Here is a 27306-nt window from a genome sequence, read left to right as displayed (position 1 = left end):
ACAGGAGAAAAGGTGGTTTTAGGAGCAGGCAGGAACACTGGGTGACCCCATGGCCGGCAGGCCACAGAGAAGCTATGCTACTCTGTTCCACTATCCTCAGAGAGGTAAGGTGATAACTGCATGAAGAAATCAACGCTGTTAGCCTTCCTCATAAATGGACAACAGGGAGGCTGTGTCACCTGTTTCCCAACATAAAAAGAAAAGCGACCTGCAAAAGGTCTGCCTCCTACAGACACTAAGTTAAACTGGTTAGCTCATTATCCGAAGAAGTGGTATATGCTGTCTAAGGGGGGGGGGGGGGGGAGAGATAGCCCTTTTGGCTTAATATCCGCCTCCTAGTTGCAGCAGCAAGAACCCACGGTGTTCTGTATCCCCAAATGACACAGACAAGAAAGCAACATTTGCGGATTTGTGAGGATATTTGAACTCACTTGGTTTCACTTGTCATTTGCTTGAGAATAGCACTAACACTTGCAATGTAACTGTATTGATGCAATAAAAATTAATGGAATCTTACACTGGACGCGAGTGCTGTCATTTTGGAGATCTTCATGGAGCTACATTTTGAGGCTGGGATTCACTTAAAGAGGCTCTGTCACCAGATTTTGCAACCCCTATCTGCTATTGCAGCAGATTGGCGCTGCAATGTAGATTACAGTAACGTTTTTATTTTTAAAAAACGAGCATTTTTGGCCAAGTTATGACCATTTTTGTATTTATGTAAATAAGGCTTGCAAAAGTCCAAGTGGGTGTGTTTAAAAGTAAAAGTACAACTGGGCGTGTATTATGTGCGTACATCGGGGCGTTTTTACTACTTTTACTAGCTGGGCGTTCTGACGAGAAGTATCATCCACTTCTCTTCAGAACGCCCAGCTTCTGGCAGTGCAGACACAGAGCGTGTTCTCGAAAATCTGGTGACAGAGCCTCTTTAAAAAGGCTCCGTCACCACATTATAAGTGGCCTATCTTCTACATAATGTGATTGGCGATGTAATGTCAGATATGGTCAGTGTCCGGGTCTGTGCCTTATAACCACATTGATTATTAGGCCTTATTCACATGAGCATGTGTGTATTGTGCGCGCAAAAAACGATGCGTTTTGCGCACGTAGCAGTTCCGTGTGGCATAAGTATTTGGTGCGTGCCTGCGTGATTTTTGCGCATATGGCATCGTTATGAAACTGTTTTAAAAACAGGAGGTGCTTTTATGTTTTCATTCATTTATTTTACAACTGTAGCTTGAATCACGCGCGGCACACGGAAGTGCTTCTGTGTGCCGTGCGCGATTTTCACGCACCCATTGACTTTAATTGGTGCATGATGCGTGAAAAACGGCCAAATATAGGACATGTCGTGCGTTTTACGCAGCGGACACACGCTGCGTGAAAATCACGGACAGTCTGAACGTCCCCATTGCCTAACATAGGTTCGTGCGACGCACGTGTTTTTCACGCGCGTATCACGGACGTAAAATAAGTTCGTGTGAATAAGGCCTTACAATGAAGGGGCCGTGGACTCTTTGAAAAATTGTGTCCCTTTGACTTCCTGACTTGGACATCTTCAAGTCTGAATCTCCTATTCACTATAATAGGACTGTAATGCAAGTCAGAAAACAAAGGGTCACCTTTTTACAAGACAAGGTGTGTGCACATATGCTGTGTCCGGACCTGTGGATATGTCATAAAAGATGGAAAAACCCCGTGGGGTATGTTCACATGTAGTGTTCTCAGGCGTATTTCGGGACGTTTACGCCTCGAAATACGCAAGCAGAACGCCTCCAAACATTTGCCCATTGATTTCAATGGGAAATACAGCGTTTTGTTCAGACGGAGCGTTTTTTTATGTTGCCGTTTTTCAAAAACGGCATGTAAAAAGACGCCCGCGAAAAAGAAGTGCATGTCACTTCTTGGGACGTTTTTGGAGCCGTTTTTCATTGACTATAGAAAAACAGCTCCAAAAACAGCCGTAAAAAACACAGTGAAAAACGCAGGCTTGCTTAAAAAAACGGCTGATAATCAGGAGCTGTTTTCCCTTGAAAACAGCTCCGTATTTTCAGACATTTTTGATTTTGTGTGAACATACCCTTTTAGTTGTATGATGTGGAATGTGCATTTGATAACAGTATTTACTTAAAATGATGTACATACCAGCACTGCACAGTAAGCTTTCGTTCTGTACACTAAATTGAGCCCTTTACAGGTAAACCTTAGACACAGCAATCCGTGGGAGGCCAAGTACTTTGCCAGAGACACTAATTGTGAGAAATTCATGTCACCTCCAGCGCCATGTGTCAGAATAACTCCATATCTAACTCCACTGTAGATTGTAGGACGAGAAAGTATCGCATCCAGGTATTTCTCACCAAACGGTATTGTAATCTTTTCCTGGAAACACAAACCATACTCCCTAAAAAATGAACATCCACATGATATAGTGCCCCAACATTATATCATTCCCCCAAATACATGGTAACACCTAATATATTCCTGTATACAGAACTCAATATCTAGTATTATACAATCTGATCCTGCTGCTCACATCGCTCCTAATTAATTATTGAGTTCAGGTGTTTCAGCCACACACATTGCAAACAGGTGCATAAAATATAGCACACAGCCATGCAATCTCCATACGCAAACATTGCTAGTCGTGTGGGTTGCACTGAACAGCTCAGTGAATTTAAACATGGCACTGTAATAGGATACCAGAAGGAATGCCATAGAAAAAACAAAACATTATTTACCTCACAGATTCCCCGGCGTTTCAGCACTGACTCTAGTCCTCCACGCCACTGTTTATTGACATGGCTGCAGCGATGATGTGCCCGTATACTAGGGCTGGACAATTACGACCTAAATCAAAATCACCATTAATTAAACATGTGACCTCGATTACAATTATTGAACGATCATTTAGTCCACACCCCTTTTTGTATGCCAATCCTCCTATTTGCATAAAACGCTGTTGAATTAATATTTATCCGCTGAGCCTGCTGTATATAATATACACTGACACTGCCCCCACACAGTATAATGCCCTCATAGTGCTCCCCACACAGTATAATGCCCTCATAGTGCTCCCCACACAGTATAATGCCCTCATAGTGCTCCTCACACAGTATAATGCCCTCATAGTGCTCCCCACACAGTATAATGCCCTCATAGTGCTCCCCACACAGTATAATGCCCTCATAGTGCTCCCCACACAGTATAATGCCCTCATAGTGCTCCTCACACAGTATAATGCCCTCATAGTGCTCCCCACACAGTATAATGCCCTCATAGTGCTCCCCACACAGTATAATGCCCTCATAGTGCTCCCCACACAGTATAATGCCCCATAGTGCTCCCCACACAGTATAATGCCCTCATAGTGCTCCCCACACAGTATAATGCCCTCATAGTGCTCCCCACACAGTATAATGCCCTCATAGTGCTCCCCACACAGTATAATGCCCTCATAGTGCTCCCCACACAGTATAATGCCCTCATAGTGCTCCCCACACAGTATAATGCCCTCATAGTGCTCCCCACACAGTATAATGCCCTCATAGTGCTCCCCACACAGTATAATGCCCTCATAGTGCTCCCCACACAGTATAATGCCCCATAGTGCTCCCCACACAGTATAATGCCCTCATAGTGCTCCCCACACAGTATAATGCCCTCATAGTGCTCCCCACACAGTATAATGCCCTCATAGTGCTCCCCACACAGTATAATGCCCTCATAGTGCTCCCCACACAGTATAATGCCCTCATAGTGCTCCCCACACAGTATAATGCCCTCATAGTGCTCCCCACACAGTATAATGCCCTCATAGTGCTCCCCACACAGTATAATGCCCTCATAGTGCTCCCCACACAGTAGAATGCCCTCATAGTGCTCCCCACACAGTAGAATGCCCTCATAGTGCTCCCCACACAGTAGAATGCCCTCATAGTGCTCCCCACACAGTATAATGCCCTCATAGTGCTCCCCACACAGTATAATGCCCTCATAGTGCTCCCCACACAGTATAATGCCCTCATAGTGCTCCCCACACAGTATAATGCCCTCATAGTGCTCCCCACACAGTATAATGCCCTCATAGTGCTCCCCACACAGTATAATGCCCCATAGTGCTCCCCACACAGTATAATGCCCTCATAGTGCTCCCCACACAGTATAATGCCCTCATAGTGCTCCCCACACAGTATAATGCCCTCATAGTGCTCCCCACACAGTATAATGCCCTCATAGTGCTCCCCACACAGTATAATGCCCTCATAGTGCTCCCCACACAGTATAATGCCCTCATAGTGCTCCCCACACAGTATAATGCCCTCATAGTGCTCCCCACACAGTATAATGCCCTCATAGTGCTCCCCACACAGTATAATGCCCCATAGTGCTCCTCACACAGTATAATGCCCTCATAGTGCTCCCCACACAGTATAAGGCTCTCATAGTGCTCCCCCGCACCGTATAATGCCCTCATAGTGCTCCCCACACAGTATAATGCCCTCATAGTGCTCCCCACACAGTATAATGCCCCATAGTGCTACTCACACAGTATAATGCCCTCATAGTGCTCCCCACACAGTATAATGCCCTCATAGTGCTCCCCACACAGTATAATGCCCTCATAGTGCTCCCCACACAGTATAATGCCCTCATAGTGCTCCCCACACAGTATAATGCCCTCATAGTGCTCCCCACACAGTATAATGCCCTCATAGTGCTCCCCACACAGTATAATGCCCTCATAGTGCTCCCCACACAGTATAATGCCCTCATAGTGCTCCCCACACAGTATAATGCCCCATAGTGCTCCTCACACAGTATAATGCCCCATAGTGCTCCCCACACAGTATAATGCCCTCATAGTGCTCCCCACACAGTATAATGCCCTCATAGTGCTCCCCACACAGTATAATGCCCTCATAGTGCTCCCCACACAGTATAATGCCCTCATAGTGCTCCCCACACAGTATAATGCCCTCATAGTGCTCCCCACACAGTATAATGCCCTCATAGTGCTCCCCACACAGTATAATGCCCTCATAGTGCTCCTCACACAGTATAATGCCCTCATAGTGCTCCCCACACAGTATAATGCCCTCATAGTGCTCCCCACACAGTATAATGCCCTCATAGTGCTCCCCACAGTATAATGCCCTCATAGTGCTCCTCACACAGTATAATGCCCTCATAGTGCTCCCCACACAGTATAATGCCCTCATAGTGCTCCCCACACAGTATAATGCCCCATAGTGCTCCTCACACAGTATAATGCCCTCATAGTGCTCCCCACACAGTATAATGCCCTCATAGTGCTCCCTACACAGTATAATGCCCCATAGTGCTCCCCACACAGTATAATGCCCTCATAGTGCTCCCCACACAGTATAATGCCCTCATAGTGCTCCCCACACAGTATAATGCCCTCATAGTGCTCCCCACACAGTATAATGCCCCATAGCTTCCCCCACACAGTATAATGTCCTTATAGTTACCCTCCACACAGTATAATGCCCCAGAGTATAACGCCTCCCTTAGCTGCCACCACACAGTAGAATGCCCCCCGTAACTGTCCTCCACACCGTATAATGCCCCCCATAACTGCCCTCCACACAGTATAATGCCCCCATAACTGCCCTCCACACGGTATAATGCCCCCACACCTGCCTCCACGTAGTATAATGCCCCCATAACGGACTTCCACACAGTATAATGCCCCATAGCTGCTTTCACACAGTATAATTCACCCCACAGTATAAAGTCCCCATAGCTGCCCCCTCAATGTATAATGCCCCCAATAGTGCCTGATAAAAATATTAATCTACATACTTGCCTAAACCCGTTCCATAGGGTCCCATGCTCTACCATTGGATTTAACTGTATCTGCGTCCTGAAGATGCAGATACAGTTTAAACCGGGAGAAAATAATATTGATAAAACCGAAATTCGCAAGGAGGATGTCAATTAATTGTGCTGAATTTAGATTATTTTTCAATCAATTGCCCAGCCCTACCGTATACACATATATTCTGCTTCAACCAATCACTGGCCTCAGCGGTTCTGTGCTGTATACCCACTGAGACCAGTGATTGGCTGCAGCGATCATGTAGGTATACAAGAACATCATCGCTGCAGCCACGTCAATAAACAGCGGCGGGGAGGACAGAAACGGAGGCCCTGGAACGCCAGGGATCTGTGAGGCGAGTAATGGCTCTTTTTTTTTTATTGCATCCCTTCTTCCTTGGCCACATTTTTTAATAAGTCAGAAAACCCCTTTAACTACAGCATACAAAGACATTTTTGAACATCTGTATGCTTCCAACTTTGTGGGAACAGTTTGGGGAAGACCCTTATCTGTTCACAAAAATAAGACCATAAAGGCATGGTGTGATGAGTTTAGTATGGAGGAACTCGAGTGATCTTTAGGGTAGGAACACACACGGCGTATTCAGGGCAGATACGCTGCGTCAAGCTGCGCAGCGTATCCGCCCTGAACACCTCAGGGAAAGCCGCCCGAAAACCCACACCACACTGTGGTGCGTTTTTTCAGGTGTATATTCCTCTGCGTAAATTATCGCACATTCTTACTCACTCCCTCCCTCCTCTGACGTGCGCTCCGGCCTCCCTGCATGACGTTGCAGGCCATGTGACTGATGCAGCGTGGCCTGCAACGTCATCCAGGGAGGCTGGACTGGAGAAGAAGCAGGGAAATCTGGGTAAGTATAACTTTTTTATTTATTTTTTCTTACTTGCGACTTTTGCAACAGAATCACTTTGATTCCACCGCAAATATCGCAACACCCACCACTTTGTTGAAGGTTTAATCACCCCATTGAATTCAATGGGAAAACCAGCAACAGAAGAGCTGCGGTTCTGCAGCATTAATTGACGTGCTGCAGTTGAAGTCAATTTTTGTGCGTTTTCTGCGGCTGCATTTTTCCCACAATCCCTAAAAATTACGGTACTTTCAAACAATGAACAAAAGGAAATAACTAGTCACTCACAGCACAATGCAAAGAAAATAACACTACAGTCATACACAGTACAATTATAATAAAACTACACACACCCCCTATACAGTGCACTAAATATAATACAACAGCTACAGTATAGATATAGTGATAACACTAGTCTCACCAACACAGTGCAGTGACGTATTGATAACACTACAGTGATGATTATACTAGTTACACAGCACAGTACAGTGATGATTACACTAGTCACACAGCACATTACAGTGATGATTACACTAGTCACACAGCACAGTGATGATTACACTAGTCACACAGCACAGTGATGATTACACTAGTCACACAGTACAGTACAGTGATGATTACACTACTCACACAGTACAGTATAGTGATGATTACACTACAGTCACACAGCACATTAAAGTGATGATTACACTAGTCACACAGCACAGTACAGTGATGATTACACTAGTCACACAGCACATTACAGTGATGATTACACTACAGTCACACAGCACATTACAGTGATGATTACACTACAGTCACACAGTACAGTGATGATTACACTACAGTCACACAGCACAGTACAGTGATGATTACACTACAGTCACACAGCACAGTACAGTGATGATTACACTAGTCACACAGCACATTACAGTGATGATTACACTAGTCACACAGCACATTACAGTGATGATTACACTACAGTCACACAGCACATTACAGTGATGATTACACTAGTCACACAGCACATTACAGTGATGATTACACTAGTCACACAGCACATTACAGTGATGATTACACTACAGTCACACAGCACAGTACAGTGATGATTACACTAGTCACACAGCACAGTACAGTGATGATTACACTAGTCACACAGTACAGTATAGTGATGATTACACTACAGTCACACAGCACAGTGATGATTACACTACAGTCACACAGCAGTGATGATTACACTGCAGTCACACAGCACATTACAGTGATGATTACACTACAGTCACACAGCACAGTACAGTGATGATTACACTAGTCACACAGCACATTACAGTGATGATTACACTAGTCACACAGCACATTACAGTGATGATTACACTACAGTCACACAGCACATTACAGTGATGATTACACTAGTCACACAGCACATTACAGTGATGATTACACTAGTCACACAGCACATTACAGTGATGATTACACTACAGTCACACAGCACAGTACAGTGATGATTACACTAGTCACACAGCACAGTACAGTGATGATTACACTAGTCACACAGTACAGTATAGTGATGATTACACTACAGTCACACAGCACAGTGATGATTACACTACAGTCACACAGCAGTGATGATTACACTGCAGTCACACAGCACAGCGATGATTACACTAGTCACACAGCAGTGATGATTACACTACAGTCACACAGCACAGTGATGATTACACTAGTCACACAGCACAGCGATGATTACACTAGTCACACAGCACAGTGATGATTACACTAGTCACACAGCACAGTACAGTGATGATTACACTAGTCACACAGTATAGTGATGATTACACTACAGTCACACAGCACAGTGATGATTACACTGCAGTCACACAGCACAGTGATGATTACACTGCAGTCACACAGCACAGCGATGATTACACTGCAGTCACACAGCACAGCGATGATTACACTACAGTCACACAGCACAGTGATGATTACACTACAGTCACACAGCACAGTGATGATTACACTAGTCACACAGCACAGCGATGATTACACTACAGTCACACAGCACAGTACAGTGATGATTACACTAGTCACACAGCACAGTACAGTGATGATTACACTGCAGTCACACAGCACAGCGATGATTACACTACAGTCACACAGCATAGTGATGATTACACTACAGTCACACAGCACAGCGATGATTACACTACAGTCACACAGCATAGTGATGATTACACTACAGTCACACAGCACAGTGATGATTACACTAGTCACACAGCATAGCGATGATTACACTAGTCACACAGCACAGTACAGTGATGATTACACTACAGTCACACAGCACAGTGATGATTACACTGCAGTCACACAGCACAGTACAGTGATGATTACACTAGTCACACAGAACAGCGATGATTACACTAGTCACACAGCAGTGATGATTACACTAGTCACACAGCACAGTGATGATTACACTAGTCACACAGCACAGCGATGATTACACTACAGTCACACAGCACAGCGATGATTACACTACAGTCACACAGCACAGTGATGATTACACTACAGTCACACAGCACAGTGATGATTACACTGCAGTCACACAGCACAGTACAGTACAGTGATGATTACACTAGTCACACAGCACAGCGATGATTACACTAGTCACACAGCAGTGATGATTACACTAGTCACACAGCACAGTAGTGATGATTACACTAGTCACACAGCACAGCGATAATTACACTAGTCACACAGCACAGCGATGATTACACTACAGTCACACAGCACAGTGATGATTACACTACAGTCACACAGCACAGCATAGTGATGATTACACTACAGTCACACAGCAGTGATGATTACACTACAGTCACACAGCACAGCGATGATTACACTACAGTCACACAGCATAGTGATGATTACACTGCAGTCACACAGCACAGCGATGATTACACTACAGTCACACAGCATAGTGATGATTACACTACAGTCACACAGCACAGCGATGATTACACTACAGTCACACAGCATAGTGATGATTACACTACAGTCACACAGCACAGTGATCATTACACTAGTCACACAGCACAGCGATGATTACACTACAGTCACACAGCACAGTACAGTGATGATTACACTACAGTCACACAGCACAGTGATGATTACACTGCAGTCACACAGCACAGTACAGTGATGATTACACTAGTCACACAGAACAGCGATGATTACACTAGTCACACAGCAGTGATGATTACACTAGTCACACAGCACAGCGATGATTACACTACAGTCACACAGCACAGCGATGATTACACTACAGTCACACAGCACAGTGATGATTACACTACAGTCACACAGCACAGTGATGATTACACTGCAGTCACACAGCACAGTACAGTACAGTGATGATTACACTAGTCACACAGCACAGCGATGATTACACTAGTCACACAGCAGTGATGATTACACTAGTCACACAGCACAGTAGTGATGATTACACTAGTCACACAGCACAGCGATGATTACACTAGTCACACAGCACAGCGATGATTACACTACAGTCACACAGCACAGTGATGATTACACTACAGTCACACAGCACAGCATAGTGATGATTACACTACAGTCACACAGCAGTGATGATTACACTACAGTCACACAGCACAGCATAGTGATGATTACACTAGTCACACAGCACAGTGATGATTACACTACAGTCACACAGCACAGTGATGATTACACTACAGTCACACAGCACAGTGATGATTACACTAGTCACACAGTACAGTACAGTGATGATTACACTACTCACACAGTACAGTATAGTGATGATTACACTACAGTCACACAGCACATTAAAGTGATGATTACACTAGTCACACAGCACAGTACAGTGATGATTACACTAGTCACACAGCACATTACAGTGATGATTACACTACAGTCACACAGCACATTACAGTGATGATTACACTACAGTCACACAGCACAGTACAGTGATGATTACACTACAGTCACACAGCACAGTACAGTGATGATTACACTAGTCACACAGCACATTACAGTGATGATTACACTAGTCACACAGCACATTACAGTGATGATTACACTACAGTCACACAGCACATTACAGTGATGATTACACTAGTCACACAGCACATTACAGTGATGATTACACTAGTCACACAGCACATTACAGTGATGATTACACTACAGTCACACAGCACAGTACAGTGATGATTACACTAGTCACACAGCACAGTACAGTGATGATTACACTAGTCACACAGTACAGTATAGTGATGATTACACTACAGTCACACAGCACAGTGATGATTACACTACAGTCACACAGCAGTGATGATTACACTGCAGTCACACAGCACATTACAGTGATGATTACACTACAGTCACACAGCACAGTACAGTGATGATTACACTAGTCACACAGCACATTACAGTGATGATTACACTAGTCACACAGCACATTACAGTGATGATTACACTACAGTCACACAGCACATTACAGTGATGATTACACTAGTCACACAGCACATTACAGTGATGATTACACTAGTCACACAGCACATTACAGTGATGATTACACTACAGTCACACAGCACAGTACAGTGATGATTACACTAGTCACACAGCACAGTACAGTGATGATTACACTAGTCACACAGTACAGTATAGTGATGATTACACTACAGTCACACAGCACAGTGATGATTACACTACAGTCACACAGCAGTGATGATTACACTGCAGTCACACAGCACAGCGATGATTACACTAGTCACACAGCAGTGATGATTACACTACAGTCACACAGCACAGTGATGATTACACTAGTCACACAGCACAGCGATGATTACACTACAGTCACACAGCACAGTGATGATTACACTAGTCACACAGCACAGTACAGTGATGATTACACTAGTCACACAGTATAGTGATGATTACACTACAGTCACACAGCACAGTGATGATTACACTGCAGTCACACAGCACAGTGATGATTACACTGCAGTCACACAGCACAGCGATGATTACACTGCAGTCACACAGCACAGCGATGATTACACTACAGTCACACAGCACAGTGATGATTACACTACAGTCACACAGCACAGTGATGATTACACTAGTCACACAGCACAGCGATGATTACACTACAGTCACACAGCACAGTACAGTGATGATTACACTAGTCACACAGCACAGTACAGTGATGATTACACTGCAGTCACACAGCACAGCGATGATTACACTACAGTCACACAGCATAGTGATGATTACACTACAGTCACACAGCACAGCGATGATTACACTACAGTCACACAGCATAGTGATGATTACACTACAGTCACACAGCACAGTGATGATTACACTAGTCACACAGCATAGCGATGATTACACTAGTCACACAGCACAGTACAGTGATGATTACACTACAGTCACACAGCACAGTGATGATTACACTGCAGTCACACAGCACAGTACAGTGATGATTACACTAGTCACACAGAACAGCGATGATTACACTAGTCACACAGCAGTGATGATTACACTAGTCACACAGCACAGTGATGATTACACTAGTCACACAGCACAGCGATGATTACACTACAGTCACACAGCACAGCGATGATTACACTACAGTCACACAGCACAGTGATGATTACACTACAGTCACACAGCACAGTGATGATTACACTGCAGTCACACAGCACAGTACAGTACAGTGATGATTACACTAGTCACACAGCACAGCGATGATTACACTAGTCACACAGCAGTGATGATTACACTAGTCACACAGCACAGTAGTGATGATTACACTAGTCACACAGCACAGCGATAATTACACTAGTCACACAGCACAGCGATGATTACACTACAGTCACACAGCACAGTGATGATTACACTACAGTCACACAGCACAGCATAGTGATGATTACACTACAGTCACACAGCAGTGATGATTACACTACAGTCACACAGCACAGCGATGATTACACTACAGTCACACAGCATAGTGATGATTACACTGCAGTCACACAGCACAGCGATGATTACACTACAGTCACACAGCATAGTGATGATTACACTACAGTCACACAGCACAGCGATGATTACACTACAGTCACACAGCATAGTGATGATTACACTACAGTCACACAGCACAGTGATGATTACACTAGTCACACAGCACAGCGATGATTACACTACAGTCACACAGCACAGTACAGTGATGATTACACTACAGTCACACAGCACAGTGATGATTACACTGCAGTCACACAGCACAGTACAGTGATGATTACACTAGTCACACAGAACAGCGATGATTACACTAGTCACACAGCAGTGATGATTACACTAGTCACACAGCACAGCGATGATTACACTACAGTCACACAGCACAGCGATGATTACACTACAGTCACACAGCACAGTGATGATTACACTACAGTCACACAGCACAGTGATGATTACACTGCAGTCACACAGCACAGTACAGTACAGTGATGATTACACTAGTCACACAGCACAGCGATGATTACACTAGTCACACAGCAGTGATGATTACACTAGTCACACAGCACAGTAGTGATGATTACACTAGTCACACAGCACAGCGATGATTACACTAGTCACACAGCACAGCGATGATTACACTACAGTCACACAGCACAGTGATGATTACACTACAGTCACACAGCACAGCATAGTGATGATTACACTACAGTCACACAGCAGTGATGATTACACTAGTCACACAGCACAGCATAGTGATGATTACACTACAGTCACACAGCACAGTGATGATTACACTACAGTCACACAGCACAGTGATGATTACACTAGTCACACAGCACAGTGATGATTACACTAGTCACACAGCATAGTGATGATTACACTAGTCACACAGCACAGTGATGATTACACTGCAGTCACACAGCACAGTACAGTGATGATTACACTAGTCACACAGCACAGCGATGATTACACTACAGTCACACAGCAGTGATGATTACACTAGTCACACAGCACAGTGATGATTACACTACAGTCACACAAGCACAGCGATGATTACACTACAGTCACACAGTACAGCGATGATTACACTAGTCACATAGCACAGTGATGATTACACTAGTCACACAAGCACAGCGATGATTACACTAGTCACACAAGCACAGCGATGATTACACTACAGTCACACAGCACAGTGATGAGCAGAGTATTCATCCAGTAGCTTATACCACGTGTTACTATGCATCCTCTGGGCACGACTAATCCACTAACAGTACAGCCACAGTCCTGCACATACTCTCCAACATGTACCTCAGTATAATCCCCATGGCCTCCACTACACGTTGTTACCAGCACACACATCTGGGGGGATCTACACGATGAGGGGGAGGAGCTAGAGATTCTTTCCGGTTATTACGACATTCACATACACTTTGCTGCTGTGTAGACAGGGCTCGTATTTTTGTTCTCTCATTGCTAATAGCTTTCCATCTCACCTATGTTATCACAGTGATGTCAGTCAGTCAGTCAGCTGTGCGTGGCAGAAGGTGTGTGGTGTAGCTATCGTAGTGTGTGTTATTTCTCCATGTTCTCTCAAAGGCTGTGGCTTCTGATCTGTAAACACAAAGTGCCCTTTCCAGAGGACACACGGGAGATTTATGAAAATTGTTCAAGTGAAAAAATGTCTTGGTACCCAGCCAGAGCCACAAATTACAGCACAGCTTTCATTTTCGAAGAGCACTATAAGAAATCAAAGCTGTGCTGTGATTGGTTGCTATGGGTAACCAAGACAGTTTTTTTTTCTGTTAGGCTCCTTAGAGTCATTTTTTATAGAGATCTGTGTCATAGTTTGTTTTTGTTTTCTTTAGAAAAACCACTGTGGATTTAGCTTAGGCTTCCTTCACACACTTTTTTGCAAAAAAAAAAAAAAAAACTGCATGAAAAAACTAGTAATGTTTATGCGTTTTTAATGGCGTGTTTTTGCTTATAGGGTGTTTTACTACGTGCATTTTGAGCTGCCATTTTTGCACATCATACGGTTAAAAGATCATGTGATGCAAAGATTTCTATTTGCAACACATGGTTTATTCGCTAAAAAACGCTACCAGAAACACCTAATGCCTAAACGCATAAAAAAAACGCCCTGCACATTGACACATGCGTTTTTTTTGAAGAGGCAAAAAAAACCTATGGAGGTCTACAGGAGAAAAATGCGACTAAATGTCTGAAAAAACACCATTGAGCCAAAAAACAGACAAAATAAAAAACGGCACAAATAAAATGCACTGTTTGTACTGCAATTAATAATTTCCTTTAGGCCCTATGCACACGACAGTATTTTCATCTATCCCGAAATACTGTCAGTAAATATGGATCACTAGACATCCGTATATACGGGTCCTTAAAAGAGGGAGGTTGAAAATGATGTCAACATGTTGCCTAGCAATGCTTCTGTAAATACGGACAGTTTACGGATGCACATCAGTAGCCGTCCGTATTGCACGTCACAGTTACTTTGTCAGGGTTCTACTTTTGTCTTCATAAAAAAAAATGACAAAAAAAAACTAATAAAGGACCCATGTACACGACAATATTTTCATCTATCCCGAAATACTGTCCGTAAATACGGATCCTTACAAAAAGAGGGAGGTTGCAAATTATGTCATCAACATGTTTCCTAGCAATGCTTCCGTAAATACGGACGGTATACGGAGTCCTTGCCGTAATTACTGACAAGAATAGAACAGGTTCTATAATTTTTTCAGCACAGACACCATCCATAAAAATACTGAAAGGTGTCCGTGGCCAATGGAAATGAATGGGTCACGTAATTAATGGCAGTAATTACCGATGAAAAATACTGTCGTGTGCATGGGGCCTCAGACTTCAAGCTAACCTCTGACTGCAAAATTTTTTGCGTCAAAAAAACACCAGGAAATCTACCACAAAAAGTATTTGTGAAGGAAGCCGTAGGATATGTTCATATTGGTCGGATAAGTTGCAGAAAAGTAAAAAGCATGTCCGGCCTAAAACCTTCAAGGAATTCCAGCCGAAAGATCACACCAAATTGTGGTGCAGATTTTCGTCAAGGATCGCCACTGCGGAAATCAGAGTAGGAAAAAAGAGCCAATAATCAGCCTCGTGTCCATATACCCAGGGGCAATCTTTCATGATTATCCCCCACAGTGCCCTGAGAGATCGCCCTCTTTAGGGGGTGGTCCTACATAGTAATACCCAGCAAAATCGTGTTGCCATTGGCCACTGAAAGCAAGCCGGGCTTCGGTCACGCACAGCCACCACTACGTGGGACCTTACCCTTTTGCGCACGCAAAAAACGCGGCGTTTTGCCTGCTCAAAAGGCACTTGACAGCTCCGTGTGGCAGCATCATATGATGCGCGGCTGCGTGGTTTTCGCGCAGCCGCCGTCATTATGACACTCCATTTGGATGTTTGTAAACAGAAAAGCACGTGGTGCTTTTCTGTTTTCATTCATCCTTTTGACAGCTGTTGCGCGAATCACGCTGTTCGCATGGAAGTGCTTCCGTGTGACAAGCGTGGTTTTCACGCACCCATTGACTTCAATGGGTGCGTGATGCGCAAAAAACTCTCAAAGAACGGACATGTTGTGACTTTTACGCAGCGGACCAACGCTGCGTAAAAATCACGCACATGTCTTCACGGCCCCATAGACTAATATAGGTCCGTGCGACGCGCGTGAAAATCACTCGCGTTGCACGGACGTATATCCCGTCCGTCAGAATAAGCCCTTATAGTGCAGCAGAATATAAACACTTGGGGCAGGTTCATCTGTGTCATAGCTGCAGGACTATTAGCCTTTTTTATATCTTTTGCTATGTGATGTTGTACCACACAGTAAGGGTGTCTTCACACGGTGCGGTTTAGCGTTTTTTGCCGTGCGGCTGGAAAAATGCTTAAAAAATTCTATTTTACAAATTTCAAAAATCCGTGCGGCAAATCCGCACGTAATACGCGTCGCGTGCATTTGGTCTATGGTGGAAAAAAGGTGGTTTCATATAAATAAAGCTTATTTACCTTGTAAGAAAAAGTCACACAAATTTCTACTAGATTTTAGGGCATATTTATCAATGTACAATAGTCTAAATCAGGGGTCTCAAACACGCAGCCCGCATGTGGCCCCTGAGGCTGTCATCTGCGGCCCTGAGGGGCACCGAAGCTCCCTCGGGACAGGAGGGAGCAGGCCAAAGGAGGAGCGTGCGTGCGCTTCTACATGACGTCATGAAGGAGCGTAAAACCTTTCCCATTCTGCTGGATCGTTAGTGGTCGGTGAGCAATGGCCACACAGCCCACTGTAGATAATGCAACACCCCCTGTAGATAGCGCCAATGGGGCTCCCTCTAGGAGTGAAATCCACAGCCAGAGCGTTGCCGACGCACAGTCTGGGGATTCCCCTGCTGGAGGAGCCACTGAAGTCACTGTCCATATATGGATAGTGACTTCAGGGGCTCCTCCAGCAGTACTCTGGCTGGGGATTCCACTCCTAGAGGGAGGCTCAGTGAAGCTATCTCTAGGGGGGGGCAGGGCACTATCTGTAGGGGGTGTGTGTGGCACTATATAGGGGGTGTGTGTGGGGCATATCAATAGGGGTGTGTGGCACTATCTATAGGGTGTGTGTGTGTGTGTGGGTGTGTGGCACTATCTACAGAGGGCATTGTGGCATTATCTACAAAGGGCACTGTGGCACTAACTGCAGAGGGCACTGTGGCACTATCTACAGAGGGCACTGTGGCATTATCTACAGAGGGCACTGTGGCATTATCTACAGAGGGCACTGTGGCAGTATCTAAAAAGGGGCTGCCCAATCTTGACATTCTTGTGTCTGCCAAACGCTGCCAATTGAGCGGCCAAACTGCATTTAGCGACACTTAAACTGGAAAACTGGATTGTTAAAATAACCACGTGGAGTAACCTTGCAAATTTCTGGTAAGTTTAAACCTAGCGGTATTATTATAGTAATGTAGTATTATTATAGTAATGTAGTATTGTTATAGTAATGTAGTACAGGGTGGGCCATTTATATGGATACACCTAAATAAAATGGGAATGGTTGGTGATATTAACTTCCTGTTTGTGGCACATTAGTATATGGGAGGGGGGAAACTTTTCAAACTGGGTGTTGACCATGGCGGCCATTTTGAAGTCGGACATTTTGTATCCAACTTTAGTTTTTTCAATGGGAAGAGGGTCATGTGACACATCAAACTTATCGAGAATTTCACAAGAAAAACAATGGTTTGCTTGGTTTTAACGTTACGTTATTCTTTCATGAGTTATTTACAAGTTTCTGACCACTTATAAAATGTGTTCAAAGTGCTGCCCATTGTGTTGGATTGTCAATGCAACCCTCTTCTCACACTCTTCACACACTGATAGCAACACCGCAGAAGAAATGCCTCCCGATATGACCCCCTTAGACGTTTCAGTCCATGTGACGGCTGCAGCCACTCACAGGCCAATCACAGGCTGCAGCGGTCACATGGACTGCCGCGTCATCCAGGGAGGTCGGGCTGGATGGCGAAAGAGGGACGCGTCACCAAGACAACGGCCGGGTAAGTATGAATTTCTTTTACTTTTACTAGGGAAAGGGCTGTCCCTTCTCTCTATCCTGCACTGATAGAGAGAAGGGAAGTACTTTCACCTCAATACGCAACGGCTAGTCCGCATCAATATAATGCCCATTTTAGGCAGAGCCGCAACAGAATCTGCAACGCAGATTATGTGCGGCATTGATGCGGACAGTGGCGGAAGAAATACACCACGTCTGGTCATGCCCTTATAGTAATGTGGTATTGTTATAGTAATGTAGTATTATAGTAATGTAGTATTATAGTAATGTGGTAGTATTATAGTAATGTAGTATTATTATAATAATATTGTATTATTATAGTAATGTAGTATTTTTATCGTAATGTAGTATTATAGTAATATAGTATTCTTATAGTAATGTAGTATTATTATAGTAATGTTGTATTATAGTAATGTAGTATTGTTATAGTAATGTTGTATTGTTATAGTAATGTAGTATTATAGTAATGTAGTATTATTATAGTAATATAGTAATGTAGTAGTATTATAGTAATGTAGTATTGCTATAGTAATGTAGTATTATTATAGTAATGTTGTATTATATTAATGTAGTATTATTATAGTAATGTTGTATTGTTATAGTAATGTAGTATTGTTATAGTAATGTAGTATTATAATAATGTAGTATTATAGTAATGTAGTATTATTATAGTAATGTTGTATTATTATAGTAATGTATTATAGTAATGTAGTATTATTATAGTAATGTTGTATTGTTATAGTAATGTAGTATTCTTATAGTAATGTAGTATTATTATAGTAATGTTGTATTATATTAATGTAGTATTATTATAGTAATGTTGTATTGTTATAGTAATGCAGTATTGTTATAGTAATGTAGTATTGTTATAGTAATGTAGTATTATAGTAATGTAGTATTATTATAGTAATGCTGTATTGTTATAGTAATGTAGTATTGTTATAGTAATGTTGTATTATTATAATAATGTAGTATTATAGTAATGTAGTATTATTATAGTAATGTTGTATTATTATAGAAATGTAGTATTATAGTAATGTAGTAGTATTATAGTAATGTAGTAGTATTATAGTAATGTAGTATTCTTATAGTAATGTAGTATTATAGTAAAGTAGTATTATAGTAATGTAGTAGTATTATAGTAATGTAGTATTCTTATAGTAATGTTGTATTGTTATAGTAATGTAGTATTATTCTAGTAATATAGTATTGTTATAGTAATGTAGTATTATAGTAATGTAGTAGTATTATAGTAATGTAGTATTGCTATAGTAATGTAGTATTATTATAGTAATGTTGTATTATATTAATGTAGTATTTTTATAGTAATGTTGTATTGTTATAGTAATGCAGTATTGTTATAGTAATGTAGTATTGTTATAGTAATGTAGTATTATAATAATGTAGTATTATAGCAATGTAGTATTATTATAGTACTGTATTGTTATAGTAATGCAGTATTGTTATAGTAATGTAGTATTGTTATAGTAATGTAGTATTATTATAATAATCTAGTATTATAGTAATGTTGTATTATTATAGTAATGTTGTATTGTTATAGTAATGCAGTATTGTTATAGTAATGTAGTATTGTTATAGTAATGTAGTATTATAGTAATGTAGTATTATTATAGTAATGCTGTATTGTTATAGTAATGCAGTATTGTTATAGTAATGTAGTATTGTTATAGTAATGTTGTATTATTATAATAATGTAGTATTATAGTAATGTAGTATTATTATAGTAATGTTGTATTATTATAGTAATGTAGTAGTATTATAGTAATGTAGTATTCTTATAGTAATGTAGTATTATAGTAAAGTAGTATTATAGTAATGTAGTAGTATTATAGTAATGTAGTATTCTTATAGTAATGTAGTATTCTTATAGTAATGTTGTATTGTTATAGTAATGTAGTATTGTTATAGTAATGTTGTATTGTTATAGTAATGTAGTATTATAGTAATGTAGTATTATTATAGTAATATAGTATTGTTATAGTAATGTAGTATTATAGTAATGTAGTAGTATTATAGTAATGTAGTATTGCTATAGTAATGTAGTATTATTATAGTAATGTTGTATTATATTAATGTAGTATTTTTATAGTAATGTTGTATTGTTATAGGAATGCAGTATTGTTATAGTAATGTAGTATTGTTATAGTAATGTAGTATTATAATAATGTAGTATTATAGCAATGTAGTATTATTATAGTACTGTATTGTTATAGTAATGCAGTATTGTTATAGTAATGTAGTATTGTTATAGTAATGTAGTATTATTATAATAATCTAGTATTATAGTAATGTTGTATTATTATAGTAATGTAGTAGTATTATAGTAATGTAGTATTCTTATAGTAATGTAGTATTATTATAGTAATGTAGTATTATAGTAATGTATTCTTATAGTAATGTAGTATTCTTATAGTAATTTTGTATTGTTATAGTAATGTAGTATTCTTATAGTAATGTAGTATTATTATAGTAATGTTGTATTATAGTAATGTAGTATTCTTATAGTAATGTAGTATTGTTATAGTACTGTAGTATTATTATAGTAATGTATTGTTATAGTAATGCAGTATTGTTATAGTAATATAGTATTGTTATAGTAATGTAGTATTATTATAATAATGTAGTATTATAGTAATGTAGTATTATTATAGTAATGTTGTATTGTTATAGTAATGTAGTATTGTTATAGTAATGTAGTATTATTATAATAATGTAGTATTATAGTAATGTAGTATTATTATAGTAATGTTGTATTCTTATAGTAATGTAGTATTCTTATAGTAATGTAGTATTGTTATAGTAATGTTGTATTGTTCTAGTAATGTTGTATTGTTATAGTAATGTAGTATTATTATAGTAATGTAGTAGTATTATAGTAATGTAGTATTCTTATAGTAATGTAGTATTCTTATAGTAATGTAGTATTATAGTAATGTAGTAGTATTATAGTAATGTAGTAGTATTATAGTAATGTAGTATTCTTATAGTAATGTAGTATTCTTATAGTAATGTTGTATTGTTATAGTAATGTAGTATTATAGTAATGTAGTATTATTATAGTAATATAGTATTGTTATAGTAATGTAGTATTATAGTAATGTAGTATTATAGTAATGTAGTATTGCTATAGTAATGTAGTATTATTATAGTAATGTTGTATTATATTAATGTAGTATTTTTATAGTAATGTTGTATTGTTATAGTAATGCAGTATTGTTATAGTAATGTAGTATTGTTATAGTAATGTAGTATTATAATAATGTAGTATTATAGCAATGTAGTATTATTATAGTACTGTATTGTTATAGTAATGCAGTATTGTTATAGTAATGTAGTATTGTTATAGTAATGTAGTATTATTATAATAATCTAGTATTATAGTAATGTTGTATTATTATAGTAATGTTGTATTCTTATAGTAATGTAGTATTCTTATAGTAATGTAGTATTGTTATAGTAATGTTGTATTGTTCTAGTAATGTTGTATTGTTATAGTAATGTAGTATTATTATAGTAATGTAGTAGTATTATAGTAATGTAGTATTCTTATAGTAATGTAGTATTCTTATAGTAATGTAGTATTATAGTAATGTAGTAGTATTATAGTAATGTAGTAGTATTATAGTAATGTAGTATTCTTATAGTAATGTAGTATTCTTATAGTAATGTTGTATTGTTATAGTAATGTAGTATTATAGTAATGTAGTATTATTATAGTAATATAGTATTGTTATAGTAATGTAGTATTATAGTAATGTAGTATTATAGTAATGTAGTATTGCTATAGTAATGTAGTATTATTATAGTAATGTTGTATTATATTAATGTAGTATTTTTATAGTAATGTTGTATTGTTATAGGAATGCAGTATTGTTATAGTAATGTAGTATTGTTATAGTAATGTAGTATTATAATAATGTAGTATTATAGCAATGTAGTATTATTATAGTACTGTATTGTTATAGTAATGCAGTATTGTTATAGTAATGTAGTATTGTTATAGTAATGTAGTATTATTATAATAATCTAGTATTATAGTAATGTTGTATTATTATAGTAATGTAGTAGTATTATAGTAATGTAGTATTCTTATAGTAATGTAGTATTATTATAGTAATGTAGTATTATAGTAATGTATTCTTATAGTAATGTAGTATTCTTATAGTAATTTTGTATTGTTATAGTAATGTAGTATTCTTATAGTAATGTAGTATTATTATAGTAATGTTGTATTATAGTAATGTAGTATTCTTATAGTAATGTAGTATTGTTATAGTACTGTAGTATTATTATAGTAATGTTGTATTGTTATAGTAATGCAGTATTGTTATAGTAATGTAGTATTGTTATAGTAATGTAGTATTATTATAATAATGTAGTATTATAGTAATGTAGTATTATTATAGTAATGTTGTATTGTTATAGTAATGTAGTATTGTTATAGTAATGTAGTATTATTATAATAATGTAGTATTATAGTAATGTAGTATTATTATAGTAATGTTGTATTGTTATAGTAATGTAGTATTCTTATAGTAATGTAGTATTGTTATAGTAATGTTGTATTGTTCTAGTAATGTTGTATTGTTATAGTAATGTAGTATTATTATAGTAATGTAGTAGTATTATAGTAATGTAGTATTCTTATAGTAATGTAGTATTCTTATAGTAATGTAGTATTATAGTAATGTAGTAGTATTATAGTAATGTAGTAGTATTATAGTAATGTAGTATTCTTATAGTAATGTTGTATTGTTATAGTAATGTAGTATTATAGTAATGTAGTATTATTATAGTAATATAGTATTGTTATAGTAATGTAGTATTATAGTAATGTAGTATTATAGTAATGTAGTATTGCTATAGTAATGTAGTATTATTATAGTAATGTTGTATTATATTAATGTAGTATTTTTATAGTAATGTTGTATTGTTATAGTAATGCAGTATTGTTATAGTAATGTAGTATTGTTATAGTAATGTAGTATTATAATAATGTAGTATTATAGCAATGTAGTATTATTATAGTACTGTATTGTTATAGTAATGCAGTATTGTTATAGTAATGTAGTATTGTTATAGTAATGTAGTATTATTATAATAATCTAGTATTATAGTAATGTTGTATTATTATAGTAATGTTGTATTGTTATAGTAATGCAGTATTGTTATAGTAATGTAGTATTGTTATAGTAATGTAGTATTATAGTAATGTAGTATTATTATAGTAATGCTGTATTGTTATAGTAATGCAGTATTGTTATAGTAATGTAGTATTGTTATAGTAATGTTGTATTATTATAATAATGTAGTATTATAGTAATGTAGTATTATTATAGTAATGTTGTATTATTATAGTAATGTAGTATTATAGTAATGTAGTAGTATTATAGTAATGTAGTATTCTTATAGTAATGTAGTATTATAGTAAAGTAGTATTATAGTAATGTAGTAGTATTATAGTAATGTAGTATTCTTATAGTAATGTAGTATTCTTATAGTAATGTTGTATTGTTATAGTAATGTAGTATTGTTATAGTAATGTTGTATTGTTATAGTAATGTAGTATTATAGTAATGTAGTATTATTATAGTAATATAGTATTGTTATAGTAATGTAGTATTATAGTAATGTAGTAGTATTATAGTAATGTAGTATTGCTATAGTAATGTAGTATTATTATAGTAATGTTGTATTATATTAATGTAGTATTTTTATAGTAATGTTGTATTGTTATAGGAATGCAGTATTGTTATAGTAATGCAGTATTGTTATAGTAATGTAGTATTATAATAATGTAGTATTATAGCAATGTAGTATTATTATAGTACTGTATTGTTATAGTAATGCAGTATTGTTATAGTAATGTAGTATTGTTATAGTAATGTAGTATTATTATAATAATGTAGTATTATAGTAATGTAGTATTATTATAGTAATGTTGTATTGTTATAGTAATGTAGTATTGTTATAGTAATGTTGTATTATTATAATAATGTAGTATTATAGTAATGTAGTATTATTATAGTAATGTTGTATTCTTATAGTAATGTAGTATTCTTCTAGTAATGTAGTATTCTTATAGTAATGTAGTATTGTTATAGTAATGTTGTATTGTTCTAGTAATGTTGTATTGTTATAGTAATGTAGTAGTATTATAGTAATGTAGTATTCTTATAGTAATGTAGTATTCTTATAGTAATGTTGTATTCTTATAGTAATGTAGTATTCTTATAGTAATGTAGTATTGTTATAGTAATGTTGTATTGTTCTAGTAATGTTGTATTGTTATAGTAATGTAGTATTATTATAGTAATGTAGTATTATTAAAGTAATGTTGTATTATAGTAATGTAGTATTATTATAGTAATGTTGTATTATTATAGTAATGTAGTATTATAGTAATGTAGTATTCTTATAGTAATGTAGTATTATAGTAATGTAGTATTATAGTAATGTAGTATTATAGTAATGTAGTATTATTGTGATGTAGTAGTATTATAGTAATGTAGTATTCTTATAGTAATGTAGTATTCTTATAGTAATGTAGTATTCTTATAGTAATGTAGTATTGTTATAGTAATGTTGTATTGTTCTAGTAATGTTGTATTGTTATAGTAATGTAGTATTATTATAGTAATGTAGTATTATTATAGTAATGTTGTATTATAGTAATGTAGTATTATTATAGTAATGTTGTATTATTATAGTAATGTAGTATTATAGTAATGTAGTAGTATTATAGTAATGTAGTATTCTTATAGTAATGTAGTATTATTGTGATGTAGTAGTATTATAGTAATGTAGTATTCTTATAGTAATGTTGTATTGTTATAGTAATGCAGTATTGTTAGGGCGGGTTCACACGTGGCGGAATTTCACTTAAATTCCGCTGCGGACACTCCGCAGCGTTAATCCGCAGCGGAGCCGTTTCTCCATTGACTTTCACTTTAATTTAGCAGTGTTCGTTTAGACGATGCGTACAATTCCGCTGCGGAGCATAGGCTGCGGAGCGGAATTTGGTGTCCGCAGCATGCTCTGTCTGTTGCGGAGCAGTGGCGGACTCATGGCGGAATTTCTCCATTGACTTCAATGGAGAGTCAAAATTCCGCAATGAAGTCCGCAGATCTTATGTGTGCTGCGGAGCGTATTGGTTTTACTACCATGACATTTCTTCATTCTGGCTGGACCTATGTATTTCTAGGTCTACAGCCAGACTGAGGAAGTCAATGGGGCTCCCGTAATGACGGGAGCGTTGCTAGGAGACGTCTGTAAATAGTCACTGTCCAGGGTGCTGAAAGAGTTAAGCGATCGGCAGTAACTGTTTCTGCACCCGGGACAGTGACTACCGATCTCAATATACATGTATCTGTAAAAAAACATATAAGTTCATACTTACCGAGAACTCCCTGCGTCTGTCTCCAGTCCGGCCTCCCAGGATGACGTTTCAGTGTAAGTGACGGCTGCAGCCAATCACAGGCCAAGCACAGGCTGCAGCGGTCACATGGACTGGCGCGTCATCCAGGGAGGTCGGGCTGGATGCCGAAAGAGGGACGCGTCACCAAGACAACGGCCGGTAAGTATGAAATTCTTTTACTTTCACTAGGGAAAGTGCTGTCCCTTCTCTCTATCCTGCACTGATAGGGAGAAGGGAAGCACTTTTCCCGCAGTCCGCAGCAGCTAGTCCGTATCAATTTACTGCACATTTTGTGCAGATCCGCAGCAGAATCTGCAACGCAGATTCTGTGCGGCATTGATGCGGACAGTTGCGGAGGAAATCCGCCACGTGTGGTCATGCCCTTATAGTAATGTAGTATTGTTATAGTAATGTAGTATTATTATAATAATGTAGTATTATAGTAATGCAGTATTGTTATAGTAATGTAGTATTGTTATAGTAATGTAGTATTATTATAATAATGTAGTATTATAGCAATGTAGTATTATTATAGTACTGTATTGTTATAGTAATGCAGTATTGTTATAGTAATGTAGTATTGTTATAGTAATGTAGTATTATTATAATAATCTAGTATTATAGTAATGTTGTACTATTATAGTAATGTTGTATTGTTATAGTAATGCAGTATTGTTATAGTAATGTAGTATTGTTATAGTAATGTAGTATTATAGTAATGTAGTATTATTATAGTAATGCTGTATTGTTATAGTAATGCAGTATTGTTATAGTAATGTAGTATTGTTATAGTAATGTTGTATTATTATAATAATGTAGTATTATAGTAATGTAGTATTATTATAGTAATGTTGTATTATTATAGTAATGTAGTATTATAGTAATGTAGTAGTATTATAGTAATGTAGTATTCTTATAGTAATGTAGTATTATAGTAAAGTAGTATTATAGTAATGTAGTAGTATTATAGTAATGTAGTATTCTTATAGTAATGTAGTATTCTTATAGTAATGTTGTATTGTTATAGTAATGTAGTATTGTTATAGTAATGTTGTATTGTTATAGTAATGTAGTATTATAGTAATGTAGTATTATTATAGTAATATAGTATTGTTATAGTAATGTAGTATTATAGTAATGTAGTAGTATTATAGTAATGTAGTATTGCTATAGTAATGTAGTATTATTATAGTAATGTTGTATTATATTAATGTAGTATTTTTATAGTAATGTTGTATTGTTATAGGAATGCAGTATTGTTATAGTAATGTAGTATTGTTATAGTAATGTAGTATTATAATAATGTAGTATTATAGCAATGTAGTATTATTATAGTACTGTATTGTTATAGTAATGCAGTATTGTTATAGTAATGTAGTATTGTTATAGTAATGTAGTATTATTATAATAATCTAGTATTATAGTAATGTTGTATTATTATAGTAATGTAGTAGTATTATAGTAATGTAGTATTCTTATAGTAATGTAGTATTATTATAGTAATGTAGTATTATAGTAATGTA

The 27306-nt window shown here is 37.6% G+C and overlaps 1 protein-coding gene across 6 annotated transcripts in view; it reads right to left on the bottom strand.

Annotated features, from left to right (window-relative positions):
- TEX30 (testis expressed 30) overlaps positions 1-14453 on the bottom strand; it is a 35431-nt gene extending 20978 nt beyond the window's left edge. The window contains exons 1-3 of one of the 6 annotated variants that reach the window (XM_075852475.1): positions 14237-14453; positions 2742-2850; positions 2146-2404 (exon numbers count right to left, since the gene is read on the bottom strand). In XM_075852475.1, the coding sequence (XP_075708590.1) occupies positions 2146-2268 (123 nt within the window). In that variant the 5' untranslated portion in view covers positions 2269-2404; positions 2742-2850; positions 14237-14453. Of the gene's footprint in view, positions 1-2145; positions 2405-2741; positions 2851-14051; positions 14124-14236 lie in introns of those variants that run through there. The other 5 variants (XM_075852474.1, XM_075852478.1, XM_075852477.1 and 2 more) reach the window with 5 other exon arrangements.
- Positions 14454-27306: the final 12853 nt, after the last annotated feature.

Source organism: Rhinoderma darwinii, chromosome 2 (assembly GCF_050947455.1).
Source record: "Rhinoderma darwinii isolate aRhiDar2 chromosome 2, aRhiDar2.hap1, whole genome shotgun sequence".
Taxonomy (NCBI): Eukaryota; Metazoa; Chordata; class Amphibia; order Anura; family Rhinodermatidae; genus Rhinoderma; species Rhinoderma darwinii.
This window is presented reverse-complemented; position numbering and strand designations above follow the sequence as displayed.